The following is a 23,972-nucleotide window of genomic DNA, read 5'->3' on the forward strand; positions in this document are numbered from 1 at the left end:
GCTCCGCGGCATGTGGAATCTTCCCAGACCGGGGCACGAACCCATGTCCCCTGCATCGGCAGGCGCACTCTCAACCACTGCGCCACCAGGGAAGCCCAATATTAGCTATTTTAAATAATATTCTGTTAGAGGTACAGAGAAACTTCTGTTGATCAAAAAAAAAAAAATGAAAAAGCGTGAAAAGACAAATCAAAGAGTGAGAACAGATATCGTGTTACTCATACCCAGTAAAGAACTAATAAGCAGAACATATAACTACTACCAAGGCAGACAGCCCAGCAGAAAAATGGACAAAATACTTGATGAGGCACTTCCTGAAGGAGCACCTCCAATCAGCCAATAATCATAAGAAAAATTGGTTCACCCCTATTAGTAACCAATAAATGCAAATCAGTATGAGGTGCCCCTATACCCTCACCTGATCGGCTAAAACTGTAAAGGCAGAAAATCACCAAAGGTTTGCAGAAGTGAAGGGTGATGAGCACCCTTGCATGCAGCTAGTGTGTAAACTGGTGAAATATGTTGAAAAAATTTGCCAAGTTTAAGTTTACATATTCTATGGCCATTATACACGTCAGAGAATTTTCAGAGCAACAATGTTTGTAAGAGGCCCAAAGTGGAAGCAACCCAAAGCCCAATCAACAGTAGAAAGTTTATATGGTTGAATACTTTACAGCACTGAAACAGAAAAGTCCAGCTGCATGCAAGGACGTAAGTGATGAAAAAATACACCAAAAATACGCTAAAGGACATAAATACAATTGTGTTTCTTCAGGGTTATATAAAGTTTTCAAAAATGGACAGAGTTTTAATTTTATAATGTTTACCAAAATTACTATGTGAATAGTTAGGATAAAGTCAGTCCAGGAGGCAGAAGGGGCTGTAATCTGGGCAAAAGAGCACAAGTCAGGCAGCCAGGTGCCTGGCAATATTGCATTTCTTGACCTGGGTACTGGTTCCACTTTTGCTTACTCTATAGTTATTTGTTGAAGTGTACATATATGCTTTATAGATTTCTGTGAACACTTTATATTTCATAATCTAAAATATTTTTAAAAGTGCTCTAAAAGATTATGCCACATAGTGGGTCATAGAATCATTTGGTTTATAATGTGCTGTATGGTAGACTGTTTCCAAAACTCAGAGTATGTTTCAAATTTTTTTCATTCTAATATTGTTTATTAATGCCTTCTCCTGTTTGTTTATTATTTACAATATTATATTTAGTAATACCTAAATTTTTGAGCAGTTTTAGATTTACAAAACATTGAGCACGTGTATCAGGGAGTATTGACCCGACCCCACTCGCATGTGCCCCTTTTAGTAACATCTTAATTCCCATGGTATATTGATGACAATTAATGAACCAATGTCAATATGTTATTGTCTGCTAAAGGCTATCATTGGTTCAGATTTCCTCACCTTTTACCCAATGTCCTTTTTCTGTTCCAAGATCTCAGCTAAAATATCAAATTAGTTTTCATGTCTCCTTAGGTTTCTCTTGGCTGTAACAGATTCTCAGACTTTCCTTGTTTTTGACCAAAAGATTGTATAGAAACCTGACAGTCTGGGGGAGGATGCCCCTCTATTGGAATTTTGATGCTTTTCTTATGATTATCTTGAGTTTCTCTGTTTTCTTTGAGGAAGATTACGGAGGGAATTTTGTCACATTTTAATCACATCATATCAAGGACATATACTATCCAAGTAATTTATGGCTTTTTTTGGGGGGGCCACACCACGCAGTTTGTGGGATCTTAGTTCCCTGGCCAGGGATCGAACCTGGGCCCTAGGTAGTGAAAGCGCGGAGTGCTAACCACTGGACGGCCAGGGAATTCCCAGTTTATGACTCTTGATGTTGACCTGGTTAAAATGGGGTTTGGCAGGGTCCACCTCTATAAAATGACTACCCCTCCCCGAGTCCCATCACCACTTGCCACTCTGCACCAGCTTCTCCCACGCAGGGAGCACTCTCTTCCTGTAGCAGGGAGTACTATATAATTTATTAACCAGTTCTTTCTTTATTTTATCTTTTAAGTAACAGACTTCTATTTTATTAATCATTTATGTTTTTGTATATGGTTGTTTTCCCTTTTGTTTTTTGAATTGTTTTATCATTTTTATCTTTTTTTTCTTTCAAATAATTCTGAGGTATTTTGGTTTAGTTTTTACTAACTACTTGCAGACAACAGAAAAATCAATAGATTTTTAGCTATTATATGGATATTGTTGTAGATGTTATGTGGATATTCATTTTTAAATAAATATGGTGGTGTTCCCTTTTTTCATTATTGACTTTCAATTTTATTTCATGATTGAAATAAAAGATTGATTAAGAGGGTACTCAATATGTAGATCCTGTGGAATTTTTATTGAGATTTATTATGTGGTCTTAACAGCGGTATATTTTTGTAAATGTTTTATATGTGTTGAAAAGCATTTTGCTATGTGGTTGCTGCAGGAAATATAATCAAAGTTGTTAACTTTATTGTTTACACTTTTGTAACATTATTAATTTTCTTCTCTCCTCATGTACCAGTTTCTGGAAGAACGGTGTTTGAAAAAAAACCTCACACGATTATTGCAGATATGTCAGTTTTACCTTGTAATTCTCAGTCTTTGTGTTCTGTGTCTCAGTGCTATGTGTCTAGGTGCGTAAAGTGCATCATTGTAATCTTTCCCACGAGTTTTTCTTTTTCATAACTAAAGCTGCCCTTCTTTTACCTTATAAATACATTCGATATTAATTGCTGCTAGACCAGGTTTCTTTAGCTTAATAATTGCTTGGTTTGACTTTCCCACTCCTTTTATTTGCAACCTCTTAGTTTGCTGTAAGACTGGTTTAAAAACTCAAAGGGACGCAGACAAAGTGGGCTGATCAACGAGAGCAATTACCGTTGACTGGTGCTGATCAAATTATACCTTTGCCCAGGTAGAAAGCCAGAGCCGTCAGGACATGGGTCTGCATTTGGAGGCCAGCTGCCCAGAGAACACTGTCTCTCTCTCTCTGGGTCCTTGAATATCTCCAACTGGAATCAGGATTTTGTTGGTAGAAGGTAGGTCACTTTATTTCTGTAATTTGTGCTTATGAGCAAAAGAGTTATTTTCCTACCAGAAGTTTTAAAAAATGACGCTATGCATATATAGAGAGTGAGCGAGAGAGAGGGTACTATACATTGGGATATCCTTTCCTTGAGTTTTTATTTTTAAACTATTTTCCTACTTGTGAAGTTAATATTTTTCTTAATATTTTCTTGGTAAAAATCACAAAGATTTTCAGGAAAAAGCACCTCATTTAGTGAACTGCGATGTAATGGGAATGAGAGGGTTTCTAGAACTGGGTCAGGATTGTGTCAATTGGAAGGGACTTGAAAAATATGAGGGATCAAATTAGAGATTTTGCTTGGATATGAGGGTATTAGATTTGGGGTAGTACTGATTGAACTGAAATTGGTGTGGGACATATATAGCCAGACTTTGAGCACAGCCTGTTTCATTCAGAGGCTGAATCCTTCAAGGAAACCATTTTCTGGGTCCTGTGTATCATCATTTGGAATTAAGAATTTAGACTGGCAGAAGGCAGGCACTTTTTTGGCCTTTTTTTTTTTTCCTTTAAAGCATAAAGATGAAAAGGATGACATTTTATGCCAGAAAGCAACTTTTTTCCTCTGGTAAAATTCACATTTATTTATGCACTTAAAGTATAAGCATTGCATGCATATCATTTTTAGATTTCTTCATTGGGGCCATGTATTTCTGTTATTAAAGGGATTAAAACCTTTTTACTCTTTCACTTTATAATTGATTGTTAACTGGTGTATGGGATCTATAGATTTTGTTTGCTAACCAGTGTCTAGAAACTTGACTGAGACCTATATTTCTTTTTTTTTTAAAACATCTTTCTTGGAGTATAATTGCTTTAGAATGGTGTGTTAGTTTCTGCTTTATAACAAAGTGAATCAGTTATACATATGTGCCCACATCTATTCCCTCTTGCAACTGCCTCCCTCCCACCCTCCCTATCCTGCCCCTCTAGGTGGTCATAAAGCACTGAGCGGATCTCCCTGTGCTATGTGACTGCTGCCCACTAGCTATCTATTTTACGTTTGGTAGCATATGTATGTCCGTGCCACTCTCTGACTTTGTCCCAGGTTACCCTTCCCCCTCCCATATCCTCAAGTCCATTCTCTAGTAGGTCTGCATCTTTATTCCCATCTTGCCCCTAGGTTCTTCATGACAATTTTTTTTTTTTTAGATTCCATATATATGTGTTAGCATACAGTATTTGTATTTCTCTTTCTGACTTACTTCACTCTATATGACAGGCTCTAGGTCCATGCACCTCACTACAAATAACTCAGTTTCGTTCCTTTCTATGGCTGAGTAATATTCCACTGTATATATGTGCCACATCTGCTTTATCCATTCATTCTGTTGATGGACACTTCGGTTGCTTCCATGTCCTGGCTATTGTAAATAGAGATGCAATGAACATTTTGGTACATGACTCTTTTTGAATTATGGTTTTCTCAGGGTATATGCCCAGTAGTGGGATTGCTGGGTCGTATGGTAGTTCTATTTGTAGTTTTTTAAGGAACCTCCATACTGTTCTCCATAGTGGCTGTATCAATTTACATTGTCACCAACAGTGCAAGAGCGTTCCCTTTTCTCCAAACCCTCTCCAGCATTTATTGTTTGTAGATTTTTTGATGATGGCCGTTGTGACCGGTGTGAGATGATATCTCATTGTAGCTTTGATTTGCATTTCTGTAATGATAAACGAGGTTGAGCATTCTTTCATGTGTCTGCTGGCAATCTGTATATCTTCTTTGGAGAAATGTCCATTTAGGTCTTCTGCCCACTTTTGGAGTGGGTTGTTTGTTTTTATCATGTTGAGCTGCATGAGCTGCTTGCAAATTTTGGAGATTAATCCTTTGTCAGTTGCTTCATTTGCAAATATTTTCTCCCATTCTGAGTGAACCCTATATTTCTAATAATTTGTCTATCAATGCAAATTAATGATTAGAACTTAATTAGATTTTTTCAGGTATTTACACATTAAGGATAATGCTTGTTAAGGATGTGTATATTTGTGTTCTGTACTTTTTTCCTGCTTTTGTTTACATAGACATTCTTTCTATAATGGTAGATTTTTATCTGCATCCCCTGTTTTATTATAACGTGATATGCTTGTACTTTTCTCTCTTTTCTCTTATGCTTATGTTTTTACACTTTTCGTGGTCTACAAATTGCATTTTGGTTTCAGTCATCATTTCTATTGGGTGTTATGTTTTCTTTTGTAATTGTTTCAGCTTATTTCATTGTTTTCCTTTCCCTAATTTATCTTTTGGGTTAAGCTATCCAGTTTATTGAGTTGAGTGCTTAACTCCTTTCTTTTCAAGCTTGCTTAATGTCCGTACTGTTCAGTTAAGTTTTAATTACTCTTTTTCTGTCTTATGATCTGTCCTAATTCTTTATTTTTAAATTTCAGCTTTTTTGCTGTATAATTGACTTTTAAAACTGTAAAATATTCAGTCAACTTTGTGGTGATTTGATATACATTGTGAAAGGATTCCCCCCATCTAGTTAATTAACACATTTCCTTCATATATTTACTTTTTTTGGTAAGAACATTTACATCCTACTCTTCTGGAAAATTTCAACTATACATCACATTGTTATCAACTATAGTCACCATGGTTAACATTAGCTCCTGAGACTTTATTCACTGTGTACCCTTTTACCCTCCCTTCCCTGCCCTCCCCCACAACCACTTTTCTACTCTGGTTCTGTAAGTTTTACTCTTTTTTTTTTTTTTTTAACATTCCACATGTAAGTGATACCATGCCATATTTGTCTTTCTCTGTCTTACTTTACTGGACATAATACCCTCCAGGACCATCCATATTGTTGCAAATGACAAAATTTCATTCTTTTTATGGCTGAGTAGTATTCCATTGTATCTATGTACCACATCTTCTGTATCCATTCAACCATCACTGGACATGTTGGTTGTTTCCATAGCTTATCCATTGTGAATGTGGGAGGGCGGATATCTCCTTGATATTCTGTTTTTATTTCCTTTAGCTATATACCCAGAAGTGAGACTGCAGCATCATATGGTGGTTCTAGTTACAATTTTTGAGGAACCTCCATACTGTTTTCCATAGTATGCACCATAGCTGCACCAGTTTACATGTCTACCAAAAGAGTGTACTTTTTGCCCTTAAATTCAAACTTTGAAATTAAGATTACTATACAGTTTTCTTTTACTTGATGTTAAATCAGTTTGTTCTGTCATCCACTTTTTTTCAATAATTTGTACTTTCTTTAGATTTGGCTTGGAAACTTCCATGAAGAGACTTTCTGCTACAGTGAGGTGAGAAGCCACCCATGCACTCAAGCCTGGGAATCTGGAGAGGTCTCAGGCACTTATACCCCCAACAGAGGAAACTCACAGAGCTGCAGGCTGAGGCAGGACTTGGCTCAGAGAGCCATCTCCTCTGGGAAATACTGGATTTCCTTTGGCTCCAAAATGCTGACAAGAGTGGAATCCTTCTGGTGGATGGACAAGCCTGGAGAAGGTACCACCTCGTTTGTTTAAAAGTTCAAGTCTGAGTTCCTGCCTCTCAACTCTATCAAAACTTCTTTAAAAATAAAGGAAGTATAGGGAAGAGGTTACTCCCCAGCATTCTCAGGTATCCAAAGCATACCTAAGAAGCTGGCAGTCCGTTGCTTATTCTGTTGCCGCCATGCAGTCTAAGCACTTTGGGAGCCAGAACCCAAGTTGTAAGATTACGATCGTCCACCCAACCATGGAAGAATTTGAAGATTTCAGCAAATATATTGTTTACATGGAGTGGCAAGGTGCACACCGAGCTGGCCTAGCCAAGGTAATTCCACCGAAAGGATGGAAAGCCAGACAGACGTACGATGATACCGATGACATCTTAATAGCCGTTCCCCTCCAGCAGGTGACCACTGGGCAGGCAGGTGTGTTTACTCAGCACCACAAAAGGAAGAAAGCCATGACTGTGAGCGAGTATCGCCGCTTAACAAACAGTGAAAGACACCAGACTCCATTCTACTCTGATTTTCAGGATCTGGAGCGAAAATATTGGAAAACGCGCCCCTATGATTCACCAGTATACGGTGCGGACGTCAGTGGCTCCTTATTCGATGAAAACACGAAGCAGTGGAACCTCGGACACCTGGGAACCATTCAGGACCTGCTGGAACAGGAGTGCGGAGTGGTCATCGAAGGTGTCAACACCCCCTGCCTGTATTTCGGCATGTGGAAGACCGCCTTCGCCTGGCACACGGAGGACATGGACCTTTACAGCATCAACTACCTGCACTTCAGGGAGGCCAAGACTTGGTACGCGGTGCCCCCGGAGCACGACCGGTGCCTGGAACGCCTGGCCAGGGAGCTTTTCCCGGGCAGGTCGCGGGGCTGTGAGGCCTTCCTGTGGCACAAGGTGGCTCTCTTCTTGCCCAAGGTCCTCAAGGACAACGGCATCCCCTTCGATCGGGTCACTCAGGAGGCTGGAGATTTCATAGTGACGTTTCCCTATGGCTACCACTCTGGCTACAACTGCGCGGAAGCCATCAATTTTGCCACCCAGCGCTGGATCGATTATGGCAAAGTGGCCTGGGAATAGGGCTCTGCATGACCTTTGGAAAGATCTTCGTCAAAATAAGGGAGATTTCAGGTGAGCACCCTTAGGATATTAAAAATAGGTGGTTGGGTGGGGACTCTAAAATGGACCTATAATTACCAGCTGCAAAGGGAGCTGGATGTTAGAATAGTAACATTAAGACCAGAGCTTTGTATGGTACTGAAATTGTGTGTGTGTGTGTGTGTGTGTGTGTGTGTGTGTGTGTGTGTGTGTGTGTGTGTGTGTGTGTGTGTGTCTTCTGTTTCCTGAAGCAATATGGAATGCAGACTTTGTTTTCTTGGAGCAGCACGGAAATAGGAAGGTGGGGAGGCTTTATCTTCCTTTCCAGCCAGGCTTGGGGATGGAACAATAAGATGAGTGTGGGCATGAAGAGGTGAGGAAGATGGGCCGTGTCCCTGGCATGCACTGTAGAGAAGAAAGGAGACTTGGGGAGGTCTGCATTGTTACCAGACTGTGAGGCCACCTTCCCTGGCCCCTCTCCAGAGCTGCAGAAGTTTCCTTCCCCATAATGGCAGAGAGGGTGACCCCCAGGGGAAGCTGACTCTGTCCATTATGAAGTTTTGTCCTTGGTATGGGAAATTCCAGAAAGGCTATTACTCTGGATAGTAATAACAATTCTCTATTCAGTTCTCCTTCCCTATCACCTCCCCTGCAGCCTCTTATTTTTCTTTTAATGGTGAAGTAAATAACTGTGATGCTGTTGATGTGGTTTTGTGTTGTCCCTGCAGCCACAAACTCAGTCCAACCATGGACCCACTCTGTATGCATATGTGCAAAGTTGAATCTGAAGCGTGATGTCTTTCGTAAAGCAAACTTTTCCATAGTCACTGCTTTGAGCTTTCCAGCAGTTACTTAGAGGGGAGAACTGGACTTAGAGTCAGCAGAAATGGCATTCAAACCTGTGCTTTGCTACTGTCTAGTCGTGGGACCTTCAGCCAAAAAATCATTGATTTTCTCTGAGCCAGAATTACAGTGCGAGAATTTTGTGACGATACTGGGGTTGTAAATGTACCAGGCATGTAAGAGGTACTCAGTTAATTTGATGTGCATTCAGACACTCTCCTGGCCTCTAGGGCCAGCCCAATGCCTAGGACATCCACTCGTATTCTTTCTGTGATGCTTAGTTCTACTCTTGTGTTCCTCACCACACCCCCAGGCTTACACGTTAACTTTTCTTTTAATTAATAGACTTTATTTTTGCAGAGTACTTCGCAACAAAATTAAGTGGAAAATACAGGGGATTCCAACATATTCGGTCCCATGCTTCTCCACCAGCATCCACACCAGAAGGGAACATTTGTTACAGTCGAACAACCTGCACTGACACCTCATTATCACCCAGAGTCCTTAGTTTAATTTATTCACTCTTGGTGTTGTACAGTCTATGGATTTGACCAATGTATAATGACATGTATCTACACTTATAATACCATACAGAATAGATTCATTGCCTAAAAATCTTCTGTGCTCTGCCTAATCATCCCCCCTCCCCCCCCAACAACGACTGATCATTTTACTGCTTCCATAGTTTTGTCTTTTCCAGATGACTTCTTTCTCGTAGTAATATGCCTTTAAGTTTCCTCCACGTTTAGTGCTTTTATAGCTCATTTCCTTGTATTGGTGAATAATATTCCATTGTGTTTTGTATGACCCTTTATTTATCCACTCACGTGCTGAAGGACATCTTGGTTGCTTCCAATTTTTTCTGCAATTATGAATACAAGTACTATAAACATTTGTGTGCAGGTTTTGGTGTGGATGTAAGTATTCAGCTCATCTGAGGAAATAGCAAAGAGTGCAACTGCTGGCTTGTATGGTGAGACTATATTTAATTTTGGAAGAAACTGCAAATTTTTAGGTTTTTTTTATTTTTTTTGTGGTATGCAGGCCTCTCACTGCTATGGCCTCTCCCGTTGCGGAGCACAGGCTCCGGACGTGCAGGCTCAGGGGCCATGGCTCACGGGCCCAGCCGCTCCGCGGCATGTAGGATCTTCCTGGACTGGGATTCGAACCCATGTCCCCTGCATCGGCAGGCGGGCTCTCAACCAGTGCGCCAGCAGGGAAGCCCTGCTAATTATTTTTACCGGTAGAAAACTGATTTTTTTTTTTTTTTTTGCTCATGATCTACCGCATGTTTGCACAAAAGGTCACACATACCCATTTACAAATTCCACTCCTTGTCGTATTTGTCCTTGTTGCAGTGTTACAAAGACAAGGTAAAGATTTTACAATCAGTCAAGAGCCAGAGGACCCAGCCTTTATTCAGACTCCTACCCCAGCTTGTTTAGTAGTCTTTCAACAAATCAGGTTTCGATGGCTCTCCATTTGTCAGTTTAGGCAAAATGAGCTCTTAGCCACATTGCACCTCTGTTAGAGTTTGCACATAGCAAGTTCAGATCAGGGCAAACATAATTTGTGCTAAATAAATATTACCTATTAGCATTATTACTTAGGAGCCCAAAGTTGTAAGATGGATATTAGAACCTGTACTTAAGCGTAACTCGTAGAAGTTGGAATTCGGGTCTTGGGACTCCTCTAAGATTTGTATAAAGGGTCAGTTATGGATCTGTCTGACTACCTGGCCACAGTGAATTATTCGTAGAGATTAACCATTACACCAATTCAGTTTCCGTGTGTATAAGGATTCCTTTCCAGATATTTGGAAATAACTTTACCATGATATTTATGTCGTTAGATTGTTACCGTATATGGGTCTTGAAGTTGCTTTTCCCCCCAATGTTTGTGTTACCTTTCATCACTTTAAATAGGAAAGCACAAACAGTTGGTAGGAATTGGCTACCGAGGTAAGTGGAATGGACACTGATGTGAGTTGAACAGATCCTGGTGAGGAGCAGCCCTTGCCCGTCCTGCTCTGCTCACCAGCCGCTCAAACTGAAATGCCTCCCAAGCTCCTTGTCATTGACCTGCAGTGATTACAGGGTAATAGTGAGACCCTTCTCACGGTTCCTCAGCAAGTGGTGGGTGTTAGGGGGATAAGCAGTTTCAGGGAGGACAGAGGAAGGGCAGAACTGAGCCCTGTTGGGCATGGGTAACATGTTGGAGGTGCCACTCAATGAAAATGCAACATTTGTGTGGCCGGGTTTCTGGATTTTTCTGGGATCCTGGCATCCAGTATCCTCGTGCCCTAAATGTTCAGGCTCCTCTACCTAAAAAAGAGCTACGTTAAATCCTGTAGACCTCAGAGAGCATCTTTTCTTTGTCCCATCTCTCAGAGAGCCTTTTCTCAAAAGCTTCACATGGTGTCTATATATTTCAGTGCCCATTCACTCACTCTCTTATTAATTCATTCAGCACATGTTTGCTAAGCACTTACCGTGTACCAGGCACTGTTTGTGGAATTGGGGACACAACAGTGAAAAAGGCAAAGTTTCAGTTCTCCTGGAGCTTATATTCTCATTATAAAGAGAGACATAACAAGTCAAGCAGTCACAAGGCCTAGGAGAAAAAATAAAGCAGAGTAAGGGGTTAGAGAGTGGCAGGACTGCTGTGTTGGAGAGGGTGGCCTCTTGGGAGTGTGGTCTTCGAATGCGTGCTGTGGACAAGGGATCGAGAGCATCACTCTAGGCAGAGGGACAACACATGCAAATACCTGCAGTGGGGGCACCCTTAAGGGGCTCACAGATTAGCAAAGTGGCTGGAGAGCAGGAGAGAGGCGGCGGGAGCTGTGGCGGGGGGAAGGCATAAAATGTCATAACTCAGTGAATGCAAACTCCTCCCACTGTGTGATTGGGGCCATTGGTGTTTTAGGTGACCTGGGGGTGGAGAAATTTGGGGGCCACAGAGTCTTTGAAAGCACGGATAATTCACAGCCATCCCTGGAAATGGCTCTATCGTTCCTACCAGATGCAAATCCTGAGAGCGGAATGTCTGTATGTTCTCGTTTCCTGCTGTACCAGCTGACATGTCACGTTTCTGACTTGTGTTGCATTAGGTGGGACTTTAACAGAGCCAGCAGATCACTGACATTCACTAAGTTGACAACAGCCATCTCAGCTATGTATGAGCAGCAGCAAATCAATGCAGTCAGTATTTTGGAATTGTGCTGAGACCCACATTCACATAATGTGGAGGGCAGTGAAGGCATCTCCTCAGGAGACTTCAGGAGAAATCCTCTGGAGAAACAGCTACCAGGTGAGAGATCAGGTGTGAGAGTTGAACGGGCTATAGATTTAGAATTTGAGGCTATGCATGGGAAATCATGGTGCCAGAGACGGATAATTTTTAGGAAAGAGCTAGGATTAAGAATTTGCAAAGAAAGAGCCCAGGATCCATTCCCTGGGAATGTCAAGGGTCTATTGCATAAGTTTCTTTTTCCTGAGAAACTCCTTAGTAACCAGGTGACCTAACCTCAGCTCTCTTGTGGTATATCACCTTGACTGTACTTACACATGACCCTCTAGGACCCTGAGTACTTTATTACCCTATGGTTTAGCTCATGGATTGAACCAGATTAAAACAGTTGATAATTATCTTTCTTGGCTTTCTCTGTTTAGTGAGGACTCAATGAATATTGTCGATTGAGTGAATGACTTGAAACCACCAATAGAAATGAAAAAAAGAGCTAGTATCATAAGAAACATCTAAAATAAATAAATAATTCCTATTACAGCATAATTGCTTTTATGTTAATTGTCTTTTAAAACAAGATATCCAGTTCTAAGCTGGGGTTTGAAATAACTTACAGAGCCAGAAAATAAACTTTGTTTGTCTTATTCCAATATGAGACCTTCATTCATTGACTCCACAAATATTAAGTACCCTCACCGTGCCAGGCTAGTCCTACGTGCTAAGGAAACATAGTATGACGTTTATGATCTGCTAGGAGACAGACAGGCAGTTAGGCAGTTTCACCACGCCACAGCTTCTTCCCAGCTACAGTAACCATAGCCAGGCTCCCCCCCAAACTGCTGGTTTTAGAGCCTCTGAAGAAAGGCATCTTTTACTGGGAACAGTCAGCCTCAAGTTCAGGACCAAAGCCTCTTGGGACTCTCAGAGCTGTTTCAGTATGTTCCCGGGCTCATGGCAGCTCTCTTGTTTACTTTTCTCAGTCATACTCTTCTTCTTCTTCTTCCTCCTCCTCCTCCGCCTCCACCTTTTCTTCTTCTTCTTCCTCCTCCACCACCTCCTCCTCCTTCTCCTCCTCCGCCTCGTGCACCTCCTCCTCCTACTTTTTCTTCCTCTTCTTCCTCCTCCACCACCTCCTCCTCCTTCTCCTCCTCCGCCTCCTCCACCGCCTCCTTTTACTTCCTCTTCTTCCTCCTCCACCAACTCCTCCTCCTCCTACTCCTCCGCATCCTCCACCACCACCTCCTTCTTTTTCTTCTTCTTCTTACTCCTCCACCACCTCCTCCTCCTCCTCCTCTGCCTCCTCCTCCGCCTCCTCTTTCTTCTGCTTCTTCTTCCTCCTCATCCGCCGTCTCCTTCGTCTTCTGCCTCTTCTTCCTCCTCCACCACCTCCTCCTCCTCCGCCTCCTCCACCGCCTCCTCCTTTTTCTTCCTCTTCTTCCTCCTCCACCACCTCCTCCACCAACTCCTTTTTCTTCTTTGACATCAACCACCTCCTCCTCCTCCTCCTCCACCTCCTCATCCACCTCCTCTTTCTTCTTCTTTTTCTTCCTCCTCCTTCTCCTCCTTGCCTCGTGCACCGCCTCTTCCTTCTTTTTCTTCCTCTTCTTCCTCCTCCACCACCTCCTCCTCCTCCTCCTCTGCCTCCTCCACAGCCACATCCTTTTTCTTCCTCTTCTTCCTCCTCCACCACCTCCTCCTCCTCCACCTCCTCCTCCATCACCTCCTTTTTCTTCTTCTTCCTCCTCCACCACCTCCTCCTCCTCCTCCTCCGCCTCCTCCTCCTTCTTCTTCTTCCTGCTCCTCCTCCTCTGCCTCCTCCTTTTCTTCCAATTCTTCCGCCTCCACCACCTCCTCTTGCTCCTCCTCCGCCTCCTCCACCGCCTTCTCCTTCTTTTTCTTCCTCTTCTTCCTCCTCCACCACCTCCTCCTCCTCGTCCTCCTCCGACTCGTGCACCGCCTCCTCCTTCATTTTCTTCCTCTTCTTCCTCCTCCACCACCTCCTCCTCCTCCTCCTCCTCCGCCTCCTCCACCGCCACCTTCTTCTTTTTCTTCTTCTTCCTCCTCCACCACCTCCTCCTCCTCCTCCTCGGCCTCCTCCTCCACCATGTCCTTTTTCTTCTTCTTCCTCCTCCACCACCTCCTCCTCCTCCTCCTCCACCTCCTCCGCCTCCTCTTTCTTCTTCTTCTTCCTCCTCCTCTTCCTCCGCCTCCTCCTTCTTTTTCTTCCTCTTCTTCCTCCTCCACCACCTATTCCTCCTCATCATCCGCCTCCTCCACCTACTCCTCCTTCTTTTTCTTCCTGTTCTTCCTCCTGCACCACCTTCTCCTCCTTCTCCTCCGCCTCCTCCTCCGCCTCCTCCTTTTTCTTCTTCTTCCTCCTCCACCAACTCCTCCGCCTCATCCTCCTCCTTCTTCTTCCTCCTTCTCCGCCTCCTCCTTCTTTTTCTTCCTCTTCTTCCTCCTCCACCACCTCCTCCTCCTCCTCCACTTCCGCCACCGCCTCCTCCTTCTTTTCCTTCCTCTTCTTCCTCCTCCACCACCTCCTCCTCCTCCGCCTCCTCCACCTCCTCCTCCTTCCTTTTCTTCCTCTTCTTCCTCCTCCACGTCCTCCACCACCTCCTCCTTCTTTTTATTCCTCTTCTTCCTCCTCCACCACCTCCTCCTCCTCCTCCTCCGCCTCCTCCACCACCTCCTCCTTCATTTTCTTACTCTTCTTCCTCCTCCACCACCTCCTCCTCCTCCTCCTCCGCCTCCACCACCTCCTCCATCTTTTTCTTCCTTTTCTTCCTCCTCCACCACCTCCTCCTCCGCCTCCTCCACTGTCTCCTCCTTTTTCGTCCTCTTCTTCCTCCTCCACCACCTCCTCCTCCTCCTTCGCCTCCTCCACCGCCTCCTCCTTCTTTTTCTTCCTCTTCTTCCTCCTCCACCACCTCCTCCTCCTCCGCCTCCTCCTCCATCAACCTCCTTTTTCTTCTTCTTCCACCTCCACCACCTCCTCCTCCTCCTCCTCCGCCTCCTCCTTCTTCTTCTTCTTCCTCCTCCTCCTCCTCCGCCTCCTCCTTTTCTTCCAATTCTTCCGCCTCCACCACCTCTTCTTGCTCCTCCTCCGCCTCCTCTACCGCCTTCTCCTTCTTTTTCTTCCTCTTCTTCCTCCTCCACCACCTCCTCCTCCTCGTCCTCCTCCAACTCATGCACCGCCTCCTCCTTCATTTTCTTCCTCTTCTTCCTCCTCCACCACCTCCTCCTCCTCCTCCTCCTCCGCCTCCTCCACCGCCACCTCCTTCTTTTTCTTCTTCTTCCTCCTCCACCACCTCCTCCTCCTCCTCCTCGGCCTCCTCCTCCACCACGTCCTTTTTCTTCTTCTTCCTCCTCCACCACCTCCTCCTCCGCCTCTTCCGCCTCCTCTTTCTTCTTCTTCTTCCTCCTCCTCCTCCAGCAACTCCTTCTTTTTCTTCCTGTTCTTCCTCCTCCACCACCTTCTCCTCCTTCTCCTCCGCCTCCTCCTCCGCCTCCTCCTTTTTCTTCTTCTTCCTCCTCCACCAACTCCTCCGCCGCCTCCTCCTTCTTCTTCTTCCTCCTTCTCCGCCTCCTCCTTTTCTTCCTCTTCTTCCTCCTCCACCACCTCCTCCTCCTCCACCTCCTCCACTGCCTCCTCCTTCTTTTTCTTGCTCTTCTTACACCTCCACCACATCCTCCTCCTCCTCCGCCTCCTCCACCGCCTCCTCCTTCTTTTTTGTCCTCTTCTTTCTCCTCCACCACCTCCTCCTCCGCCTCCTCCACCGCCTCCTCCTTCTTTTTCTTCCTCTTCTTCCTCCTACACCACCTCCCCCTCCTCCTCCTCCGCCTCCGCCTCCTCCACCGCCTCCTCGTTCTTTTTCTTCCACTTCTTCCTCCTCCACCACTTCCTCCTCCTCCTCCTCCGCCTCCTCCACTGCCTCCTTTTTCTTCCTCTTCTTCCTCCACCTCCTCGTCCTCCTCCTCCACCTCCTACACCACCTCCTCCATATTTCTCTTCCTCTTCTTCCTCCTCCACCACCTCCTCCTCCGCCGCCTCCACCGCCTCTTCCTTCTTTTTCTTCCTCTTCTTCCTCCTCCACCAACTCCTCCTCCTCCTCCTCCTCCACCACCTCCTCCTTCTTTTTCGTCCTCTTTTGCTCCTCCAACACCTCCGCCTCCTCCTCCTCCGCCTCCTCCACCACCTCCTCCATCTTTTTCTTCCTCTTCTTCCTCCTCCACCACCTCCTCCTCCGTCTCCTCCACCACCTCCTCCTTCTTTTTCATCCTCTTCCTCCTCCACCACCTCCTCCTCCGCCTCCTCCACCGCCTCCTTCTTTTTCTTACACTTCTTCCTCCTCCACGACCTCTGCCTCCTCCTCCTCTACCTCCTCCACTGGCTCCTCCTTCTTTTTCGTTCTCTTCTTCCTCCTCCACCACCTCCTCCTCCTCCTCCTCCGCCTCCTGCACCACATCCTCCTTCTTTTTCTTCCTCTTTTTCCTCCTCCACCACCTCCGCCTCCTCCTCCTTCACCTCCTCCACCGTCTCCTCCTTCTTCTTCGTTCTCATCTTCCTCCTCCACCACCTCCTCCTCCTCCTCCTCCTCCGCCTCCTCCACCGCCTCCTCCTTCTTTTTCGTCCTCTTCTTCCTCCTCCACCACCTCCTCGTCCTCCTCCTCCACCTCCTCCACCACCTCCTCCTTCTTTTTCTTCCTCTTCTTCCTCCTCAACCACCTCCTCCTCCTCTGACTCATCCACCACCTCCTCCATTTTTTCTTCCTCTTCTTCCTCCTCCACCACCTCCTCCTCCGCCTCCTCTGCCTCCGCCACCACCTCTTCCTTTTTCTTCCTCTACTTCCTCCTCCACCACTTCCTCCTCCTCCTCCACCGCCTCCACCACCTCCTCCTTTTTCTTGCTCTTCTTCCTCCACCACCTCCTCCTCCTCCTCCCCCTCCTCCACCACCTCCTCCTTTTTCTTCCTCTTCTTCCTCCTCCACCACCTCCGCCTCCTCCACCGCCTCCTCCTTCTTTTTCTTCCTCTTCATCCTCCTTCACCACCTCCACCTCCTCCTCCTCCGCCTCCTCCACCACCTTTTCCATCTTTTTCTTCCTCTTCTTCCACCTCCACCACCTCCTCCTCCGCCTCTCCACTGCCTCCTCCTTCTTTTTCTTCCTCTTCTTCCTCCTCCACCAACTCCTCCTCCGCCTCTCCACCGCCTCCTCCTTCTTTTTCTTCCTCTTATTCCTCCTCCACCTCCTCCTCCTCCTCCTCCTCCGTCTCCTCCACCACCTCCTCCTTCTTTTTTTTCCTCTTCTTCCTCCTCCACCACCTCCTCCTCCTCCTCCATATCCTCCACCACCTCCTCCTTTTTCTTCCTATTCTTCCTCCTCCACCACCTCCTCCTCCTCCTCCGCGTCCTCCACCGCCTCCTCCTTCCTTTTCTTTCTCTTCTACCTGCTCCACCACCTTCTCCTCCTCCTCCTCCGCCTCCTGCACCACCTACTCCTTCTCTTTCTTCCTCTTTTTCCTCCTCCACCACCTCCTCCTCCTACTCCTCCGTCTCCTCCACCGCCTCCTCCTTCTTTTTTTTCCTCTTCTTCCTCCTCCACCACATCCTCCTCCTCCTCCACATCCTCCACCACCTCCTCCTTTTTCTTCCTATTCTTCCTCCTCCACCTCCTCCTACTCCTTCTCCTCCGCCTCCTCCACCGCCTCATCCTTCTTTTTCATTCTCTTCTTCCTCCTCCACCACCTCCTCCTCCTCCTCCTCCGCCTCCTCCACCACCTCCTCCTTTTTCTTCCTCTTCTTCCTCCTCCTCCGCCTCCTCCACCGCCTCCTCCTTCATTTTCTTCCTCTTCTTCCTCCTCCACCACCTCCTCCTCCTCCGCCTCCTCTACCTTCTCCTCCTTCTTTTTCTTCCTCTTCTTCCTCCTCCACCACTTCCTCCTCCTCCTCCACCTCCTCCACCACCTCCAACTTATTTTTCTTCCTATTCTTCTTCCTCCACCACCTCCTCCACCTCCGCCTCCTCCACCACCTCCTCCATTTTTTCTTCCTCTTCTTCCTCCTTCACCACCTCCTCCTCCTCCTCCTCTGCCTCCTTTACCACCTCGTCCGTCCTTTTTTTTTTCCTCTTCTTCCTCCTCCACCACCTCCTCCCCCGCCGCCTCCACCACCTCCTCCTTTCTCGTCCTCTTCTTCCTCCTCCACCACCTCCTCCTTCTTTTTCTTTCTCTTCTTCTTCCTCCACCACCTCCTCCACCTCCGCCTCCTCCACCACCTCCTCCATTTTTTCTTCCTCTTCTTCCTCTTTCACCACCTCCTCCTCCTCCTCCCCCGCATCCTCCACCGCCTCCTCCTTCATTTTCTTCCTCTTCTTCCTCCTCCACCACCTCCTCCTCCGCCGCCTCCACCACCTCCTCCTTTCTCGTCCTCTTCTTCCTCCTCCACCACCTCCTCTTCCTCCTCCTCCACCGCCTCCTCCTTCTTCTTCATCCTCTTCTTCGTCCTCCACCACCTCCTCCTCTTCCTCCTCCGCCTTCTCCACCGCCTCCTCCTTGTTTTTCTTCCACTTCTTCCTCCTCCACCACTTCCTCCTCCTCCTCCTCCACTGCTTCCTTCTTTTTCTTCCTCTTCCTCCTCCACCACCACCTCCTCCTTCTCCGTCTCCTCCACCGCCTCTTCCTTCTTTTTCTTCCTCTTCTTCCTATTCCACCACCTCCTCTTCCCCCTCCTTCGCCTCCTCCACCACCTCCTCCATCTTTTTCTTCCTCTTCTTCCTCCTCCACCACCTCCTCCTCTGCCTCCTCCACCACCTCTTCCTTCTTTTTCTTCCTCTTCTTCCTCCTCCAACTCCTCCACCACCTCCTTTTTCTTCCTCTTCTTCCTCCTCCACTACCTCCTCCTCCACCTCCTCCTCCACGTCCTCCTTTTTCCTCCTCTTCTTTCTCCTCCACCACCTCCTCGTCCTCCTCCACCTCCTCCTTTTTCTTCCTCTTCTTCCTCCTCCACCATCTCCTCCTCCTCCGCCTCCTCCACCGCCTCCTCCTTCATTTTCTTCCTCTTCTTCCTCCTCCACCACCTCCTCCTCTGCCGCCTCCTCCACCTCCTCCTTCTTTTTATTCCTCTTCTTCCTCCTCTACCACCTACTCCTCCTCCTCCACCTCCTCCTTCTTTTTCTAAATCTTCTTCCTCCTCCACCTCCTCTTCCTCCCCCGCCTCCTCCATCACCTCCTCCTTCTTTTTCTTCCTCTTCTTCCTCCTCCACCAACTCCTCCTCCGCCTCCTCCAGCGCCTCTTCCTTTTTCGTCCTCTTCTTCCTCCTGCACCACCTCCTCCTCCTCCTCCTCCACCTCCTCCACTGCCTCCTTCTTTTTCTTCCTCTTCTTCCTCCTCCACCACCTCCTCGGCCTTCTCCACCGCCTCCTCCTTCTTTTTCGCCCTCTTATTCCTCCTCCACCACCTCCTCTTCCTCCTCCTACACCGCCTCCTCCATCTTTTTCGTCATCTTCTTCCACCTCCACCACCTCCTCCTCCTCCTCCTCCGCGTCCTCCACCGCCTCCTTCTTCTTTTTCTTCCTCTTCTTCCTCTTCCACCACCTCCTCCTCCTCCTCCTCCACCTCCTCCACCGCCTCCTCCTTCATTTTCTTCCTCTTCTTCCTCCTCCAACACCTCCTCCTCCTCCTCCTCCACGTCCTCCACAGCCTCATCCTTCTTTTTCGTCCTTTTCTTCCTCCTCCACCACCTCCTCCTCCTCCTCCTCCGCCTCCTGCACCACCTCCTCCTTCTTTTTCTTCCTCTTCTTCCTCTTCCACCACCTCCTCGTCCTCCTCCTCCACCTCCTCCACCACCTCCAACTTATTTTTCTTCCTCTTCTTCGTCCTCAACCACTTCCTCCACCTCCGCCTCCTCCACCACCTCCTCCATTTTTTCTTCCTCTTCTTCCTCCTCCACCACCTCCTCCTCCTCCTCCTCCGCCTCCTCCACCACCTCCTCCGTCTTTTTTATTTTCCTCCTCTTCCTCCTCCACCACCTCCTCCGCCTCCTCCACCGCCTCCTTTTTCGTCCTCTTCTTCCTCCTCCACCACCTACTCCTCCTCCTCCTCCGCCTCCTCCACCGCCTTCACCTTCTTTTTCTTCCTCTTCTTCCTCCTCCACCACCTCCTCCTCCTCCTCCTCCACCTCCTCCACCGCCTCCTCCTTCTTTTTCGCCCTTTTCTTCCTCCTCAACCACCTCCTCTTCCTCCTCCTCCACCGCCTCCTCCTTCTTCTTCGTCCTCTTCTTCCTCCTCCACCACCTCCTCCTCCTCCTCCTCCACCTCCTCCACCGGTTCCTGCTTTTTCTTCCTCTTCCTCCTCCACCACCTCCTCCTCGTCCTCCGCCTCCTCCACCGCCTCCTCCTTCTTTTTCTTCCTCTTCTTCCTCTTCCACCACCTCCTCCTCCTCCTCCTTCGCCTCCTCCACCACCTCCTCCTTCTTTTTATTCCACATTTTCCTCCTCCTCCGCCTCCTCCACCTCCTCCTTTTTCTTTCTCTTCTTCCTCCTCCACCACCTCCTACTGCTCCTCCGCCTCCTCCACCGCCTCCTCCTTCTTTTTCTTCCTCTTCTTCCTCCTTCACCACCTCCTCCTCCTCCTCCGCCTCCTCCACCACCTCCTCTATCTTTTTCTTCCTCTTCTTCCTCCTCCACCACCTTCTCCTCCGCCTCTCCACCGCCTTCTCCTTCTTTTTCGTCTTCTTCTTCCTCCTCCACCACCTCCTCCGCCGCCTCTTCTGCCTCCTTCACCGCCTCCTCTTGTTTTTCTTCTTCTTCCTCCTCCACAACCTCCTCCTCCTCCTCCACCTCCTCGTCCTTCTTTTTCTTCCTCTTATTCCTCTTCCACCACCTTCTCCTCCTCCTCCCCCTCCGCCTCCTCCAGCACCTCCTCCATCTTTTTGTTCCTCTTTTCCTCCTCCACCCCCTTCTGCTCCGCCTCCTCCACGGCCTCCTTCTTCTTTTTCTTCCTCTTCTTCCTCCTACACCACCTCCTCCTCATCCTCCTCCGCCTCCTCCACCGCCTCCTTTTTCTTCCTCTTCCTCCTCCACCACCTCCTCCTCCTCCTCTTCCTCCTCCACCGCCTCTTCCTTCTTTTTCTTCCTCTTCTTCCTCCTCCACCACCTCCTCCTTTTTCTTCCTCTTCTTCCTCCTCCACCTCCTCCTCCTCCTCCACCACCTCCTCCTTCTTTTTCTTTCTCTTCTTCCTCCTCCACAAACTCCTTCTCCGCCTCATCTGCCTCCTCCACCGCCTCCTCCTTTTTCTTCCTCTTCTTTCTCCTCCACCACCACCTCCTCCTTCGCCTCCTCCACCGCCGCCTCCTTCATTTTCTTCCTCTTCTTCCTCCTACACCACCTCCTCCTCCTCCGCCTCCTCCACCTCTTCCTCCTTCTTTTTCTTCCTCCTCTTCCTCCTCCACCACCTCTTCCTCCTCCACCACCTCCTCCTCCTCCGCCTCTCCACCACCTCCTCCATTTTCTTCCTCTTCTTCCTCCTCCACCACCTCCTCCTCCTCCTCCACCTCCTCCACCACCTCCTCCTTTTTCTTCTTCTTCTTCCTCTTCCACCACCTCCTCCTCCTCCTCCGCCTCCTCCACCGCCTCCTCCTTCTTTTTCTTTCTCTTCATCCTCCACTACCATCTCCTCCTCTGCCTCCTCCAACGCCTCCTTCTTTTTCTTCCTCTTCTTCCTCTTCCACCACCTCCGCCTCCTCCTCCGCCTCCTCCACCGCCTCCTCCTTCTTTTTCTTCCTCTTCTTCCTCCTTCACCACGTCCTCTCCTCCTCCTCCGCCTCCTCCACTACCTCTTCCATCTTTTCTTCATCTTCTTCGTCCTCTACCATCGCCTCCTCTGCCTCCTCCTCCGCCTCCTTCTTTTTCTTCCTCTTCTTCTTCCTCCACCACCTCCCCCTCCTCCTCCGCCTCCTCCACCGCCTCCTCCGTCTTTTTCTTCCTCTTCTTCCTCCTTCACCACCTCCTCCTCCTCCTCCACCACCTCCTCCTCCGCCTCTCCACCGCCTCCTCCTTCTTTTTCTTCTTCTTATTCCTCCCCCACCTCCTCCTCCTCCTCCTCCTCAGTCTCCTCCACCGCCTCCTCCTTCTTTTTTTTCCTCTTCTTCCTCCTCCACCACCTCCTCCTCCTCCTCCACATCCTCCACCACCTCCTCCTTTTTCTTCTTATTCTTCCTCCTCCACCACCTCCTCCTCCTCCTCCGCGTCCTCCACTGCCTCCTCCTTCCTTTTCGTCTCTCCTTCCTGCTCCACCACCTCCTCCTCCTCCTCCTCCGCCCTCTGCACCACCTCCTCCTTCCTTTTCTTCCTCTTTTTCCTCCTCCACCACCTCCTCCTGCTACTCCTCCGTCTCCTCCACCGCCTCCTCCTTCTTTTTTTTCCTCTTCTTCCTCCTCCACCACATCCTCCTCCTCCTCCACATCCTCCACCACCTCCTCCTTTTTCTTCCTATTCTTCCTCCTCCACCTCCTCCTCCTCCTCCTCCTCCGCCTCCTCCACCGCCTCGTCCTTCTTTTTCATTCTCTTCTTCCTGCTCCACCACCTCCTCCTCCTCCTCCTCCGCCTACTGCACCACCTCCTCCTTCTTTTTCTTCCTCTTTTTCCTCCTCCACCACCTCCTCCTCCTCCTCCGCGTCCTCCACTGCCTCCTCCTTCCTTTTCGTTCTCTTCTTCCTGCTCCACCACCTCCTCCTCCTCCTCCGCCCTCTGCGCCACCTCCTCCTTCTTTTTCTTCCTCTTTTTCCTCCTCCACCACCTCCTCCTCCTCCTCCGCCTCCTCCACCACCTCCTCCTTTTTCTTCCTCTTCTTCCTCCTCCACCACCTCCTCCTCCTCCGCCTCCTCCACCGCCTCCTCCTTCATTTCTTCCTCTTCTTCCTCCTCCACCACCTCCTCCTCCTCCGCCTCCTCCACCTTCTCCTCCTTCTTTTTCTTCCTCTTCTTCCTCCTCCACCACTTCCTCCTCCTCCTCCACCTCCTCCACCACCTCCAACTTATTTTTCTTCCTCTTCTTCCTCCTCCACCACCTCCTCTTCCTCCTCCTCCACCGCCTCCTCCTTCTTTTTCGTCCTCTTCTTCCTCCTCCACCACCTCCTCCTCCTCCTCCTCCGCGTCCTCCACCGCCTCCTTCTTGTTTTTCTTCCTCTTCTTCCTCTTCCATCACCTCCTCCTCCTCCTCCTGCACCTCCTCCACAGTCCCCTCCTTCTTTTTCTTCCTATTCTTCCTCCTCCACCACCTCCTCTTCCTCCTCCTCCACCGCCTCCTCCTTCTTCTTCGTCCTCTTCTTCCTTCTCCACCACCTCCTGCTCTGCCTCCTCCGCCTTCTCCACCGCCTCCTCGTTGTTTTTCTTCCTCTTCTTCCTCCTCCACCACTTCCTCCTCCTTCTCCTACACTGCTTCCTTCTTTTTCTTCCTCTTCCTAATCCACCACCTGCTCCTCCTTCTCCGTCTCCTCCACCGCCTCCTCCTTCTTTTTATTCCTCTTCTTCCTCTTCCACCACCTCCTCTTTCCCCTCCTTCGCCTCCACCACCACCTCCTCCTTTTTCGTCCTCTTCTTCCTCCTCCACCACCTCCTCCTCCTCCTCCTCCAGCTCCTCCACCGCCTCCTCCTTCTTTGTCTTCCTCTTCTTCCGCCTCCACCACCTCCTCCGCCTTCCCCACCTCCTCCTCCTTCTTTTTAGCCCTCTTCTTCCTCCTCCACCACCTCCTCTTCCTCCTCCTCCACCGCCTCCTTTTTCGTCCTCTTCTTCCTCCTCCACCACCTCCTCCTCCTCCTCCTCCGCGTCCTCCACCGCCTCCTTCTTTTTCTTCCTCTTCTTCCTCTTCCACCACCTCCTCCTCCTCCTCCTCCACCTCCTCCACCGCCTCCTCCTTCTTTTTCTTCCTCTTCTTCCTCCTCCAACACCTCCTACTCCTCCTCCTCCACCTCCTCCACCGCCTCATCCTTCTTTTTCGTCCTTTTCTTCCTCCTCCACCACCTCCTCCTCCTCCTCCTCCACCGCCTCTTCATTCTTTTTCTTCCTCTTTTTCCTGCTCCACCACCTCCTCCTCCTCCTCCACCTCCTCCACCACCTCCTCCTTTTTCTTCCTCTTCTTCCTCCTCCACCACCTCCTCCTCCAACTCCTCCACCACCTCCTCCTTTTTCTTCCTCTTCTTTC

The 23,972-nt window shown here is 48.4% G+C and overlaps 1 protein-coding gene and 1 pseudogene across 1 annotated transcript in view; one reads left to right on the plus strand and one right to left on the minus strand.

The window, feature by feature from the left end:
- The window catches only part of LOC109552305 (lysine-specific demethylase 4D-like), a 359,102-nt pseudogene that overhangs the window by 38,953 nt on the left and 296,177 nt on the right, over positions 1 to 23,972 (minus strand).
- The window catches only part of LOC117313393 (lysine-specific demethylase 4D-like), a 51,889-nt gene continuing 28,874 nt past the window's right edge, over positions 958 to 23,972 (plus strand). The window contains exons 1-3 of the mRNA XM_033862107.2: positions 958 to 3,056; positions 6,335 to 7,712; positions 11,632 to 11,831. Coding sequence (XP_033717998.1) covers positions 6,753 to 7,661 — 909 coding nt within the window. The 5' untranslated portion in view covers positions 958 to 3,056; positions 6,335 to 6,752 and the 3' untranslated portion in view covers positions 7,662 to 7,712; positions 11,632 to 11,831. The remainder of the gene's footprint in view (positions 3,057 to 6,334; positions 7,713 to 11,631; positions 11,832 to 23,972) is intronic.

The sequence above is a fragment of the Tursiops truncatus genome, chromosome 8 (assembly GCF_011762595.2).
Source record: "Tursiops truncatus isolate mTurTru1 chromosome 8, mTurTru1.mat.Y, whole genome shotgun sequence".
NCBI classification, from domain to species: Eukaryota; Metazoa; Chordata; class Mammalia; order Artiodactyla; family Delphinidae; genus Tursiops; species Tursiops truncatus.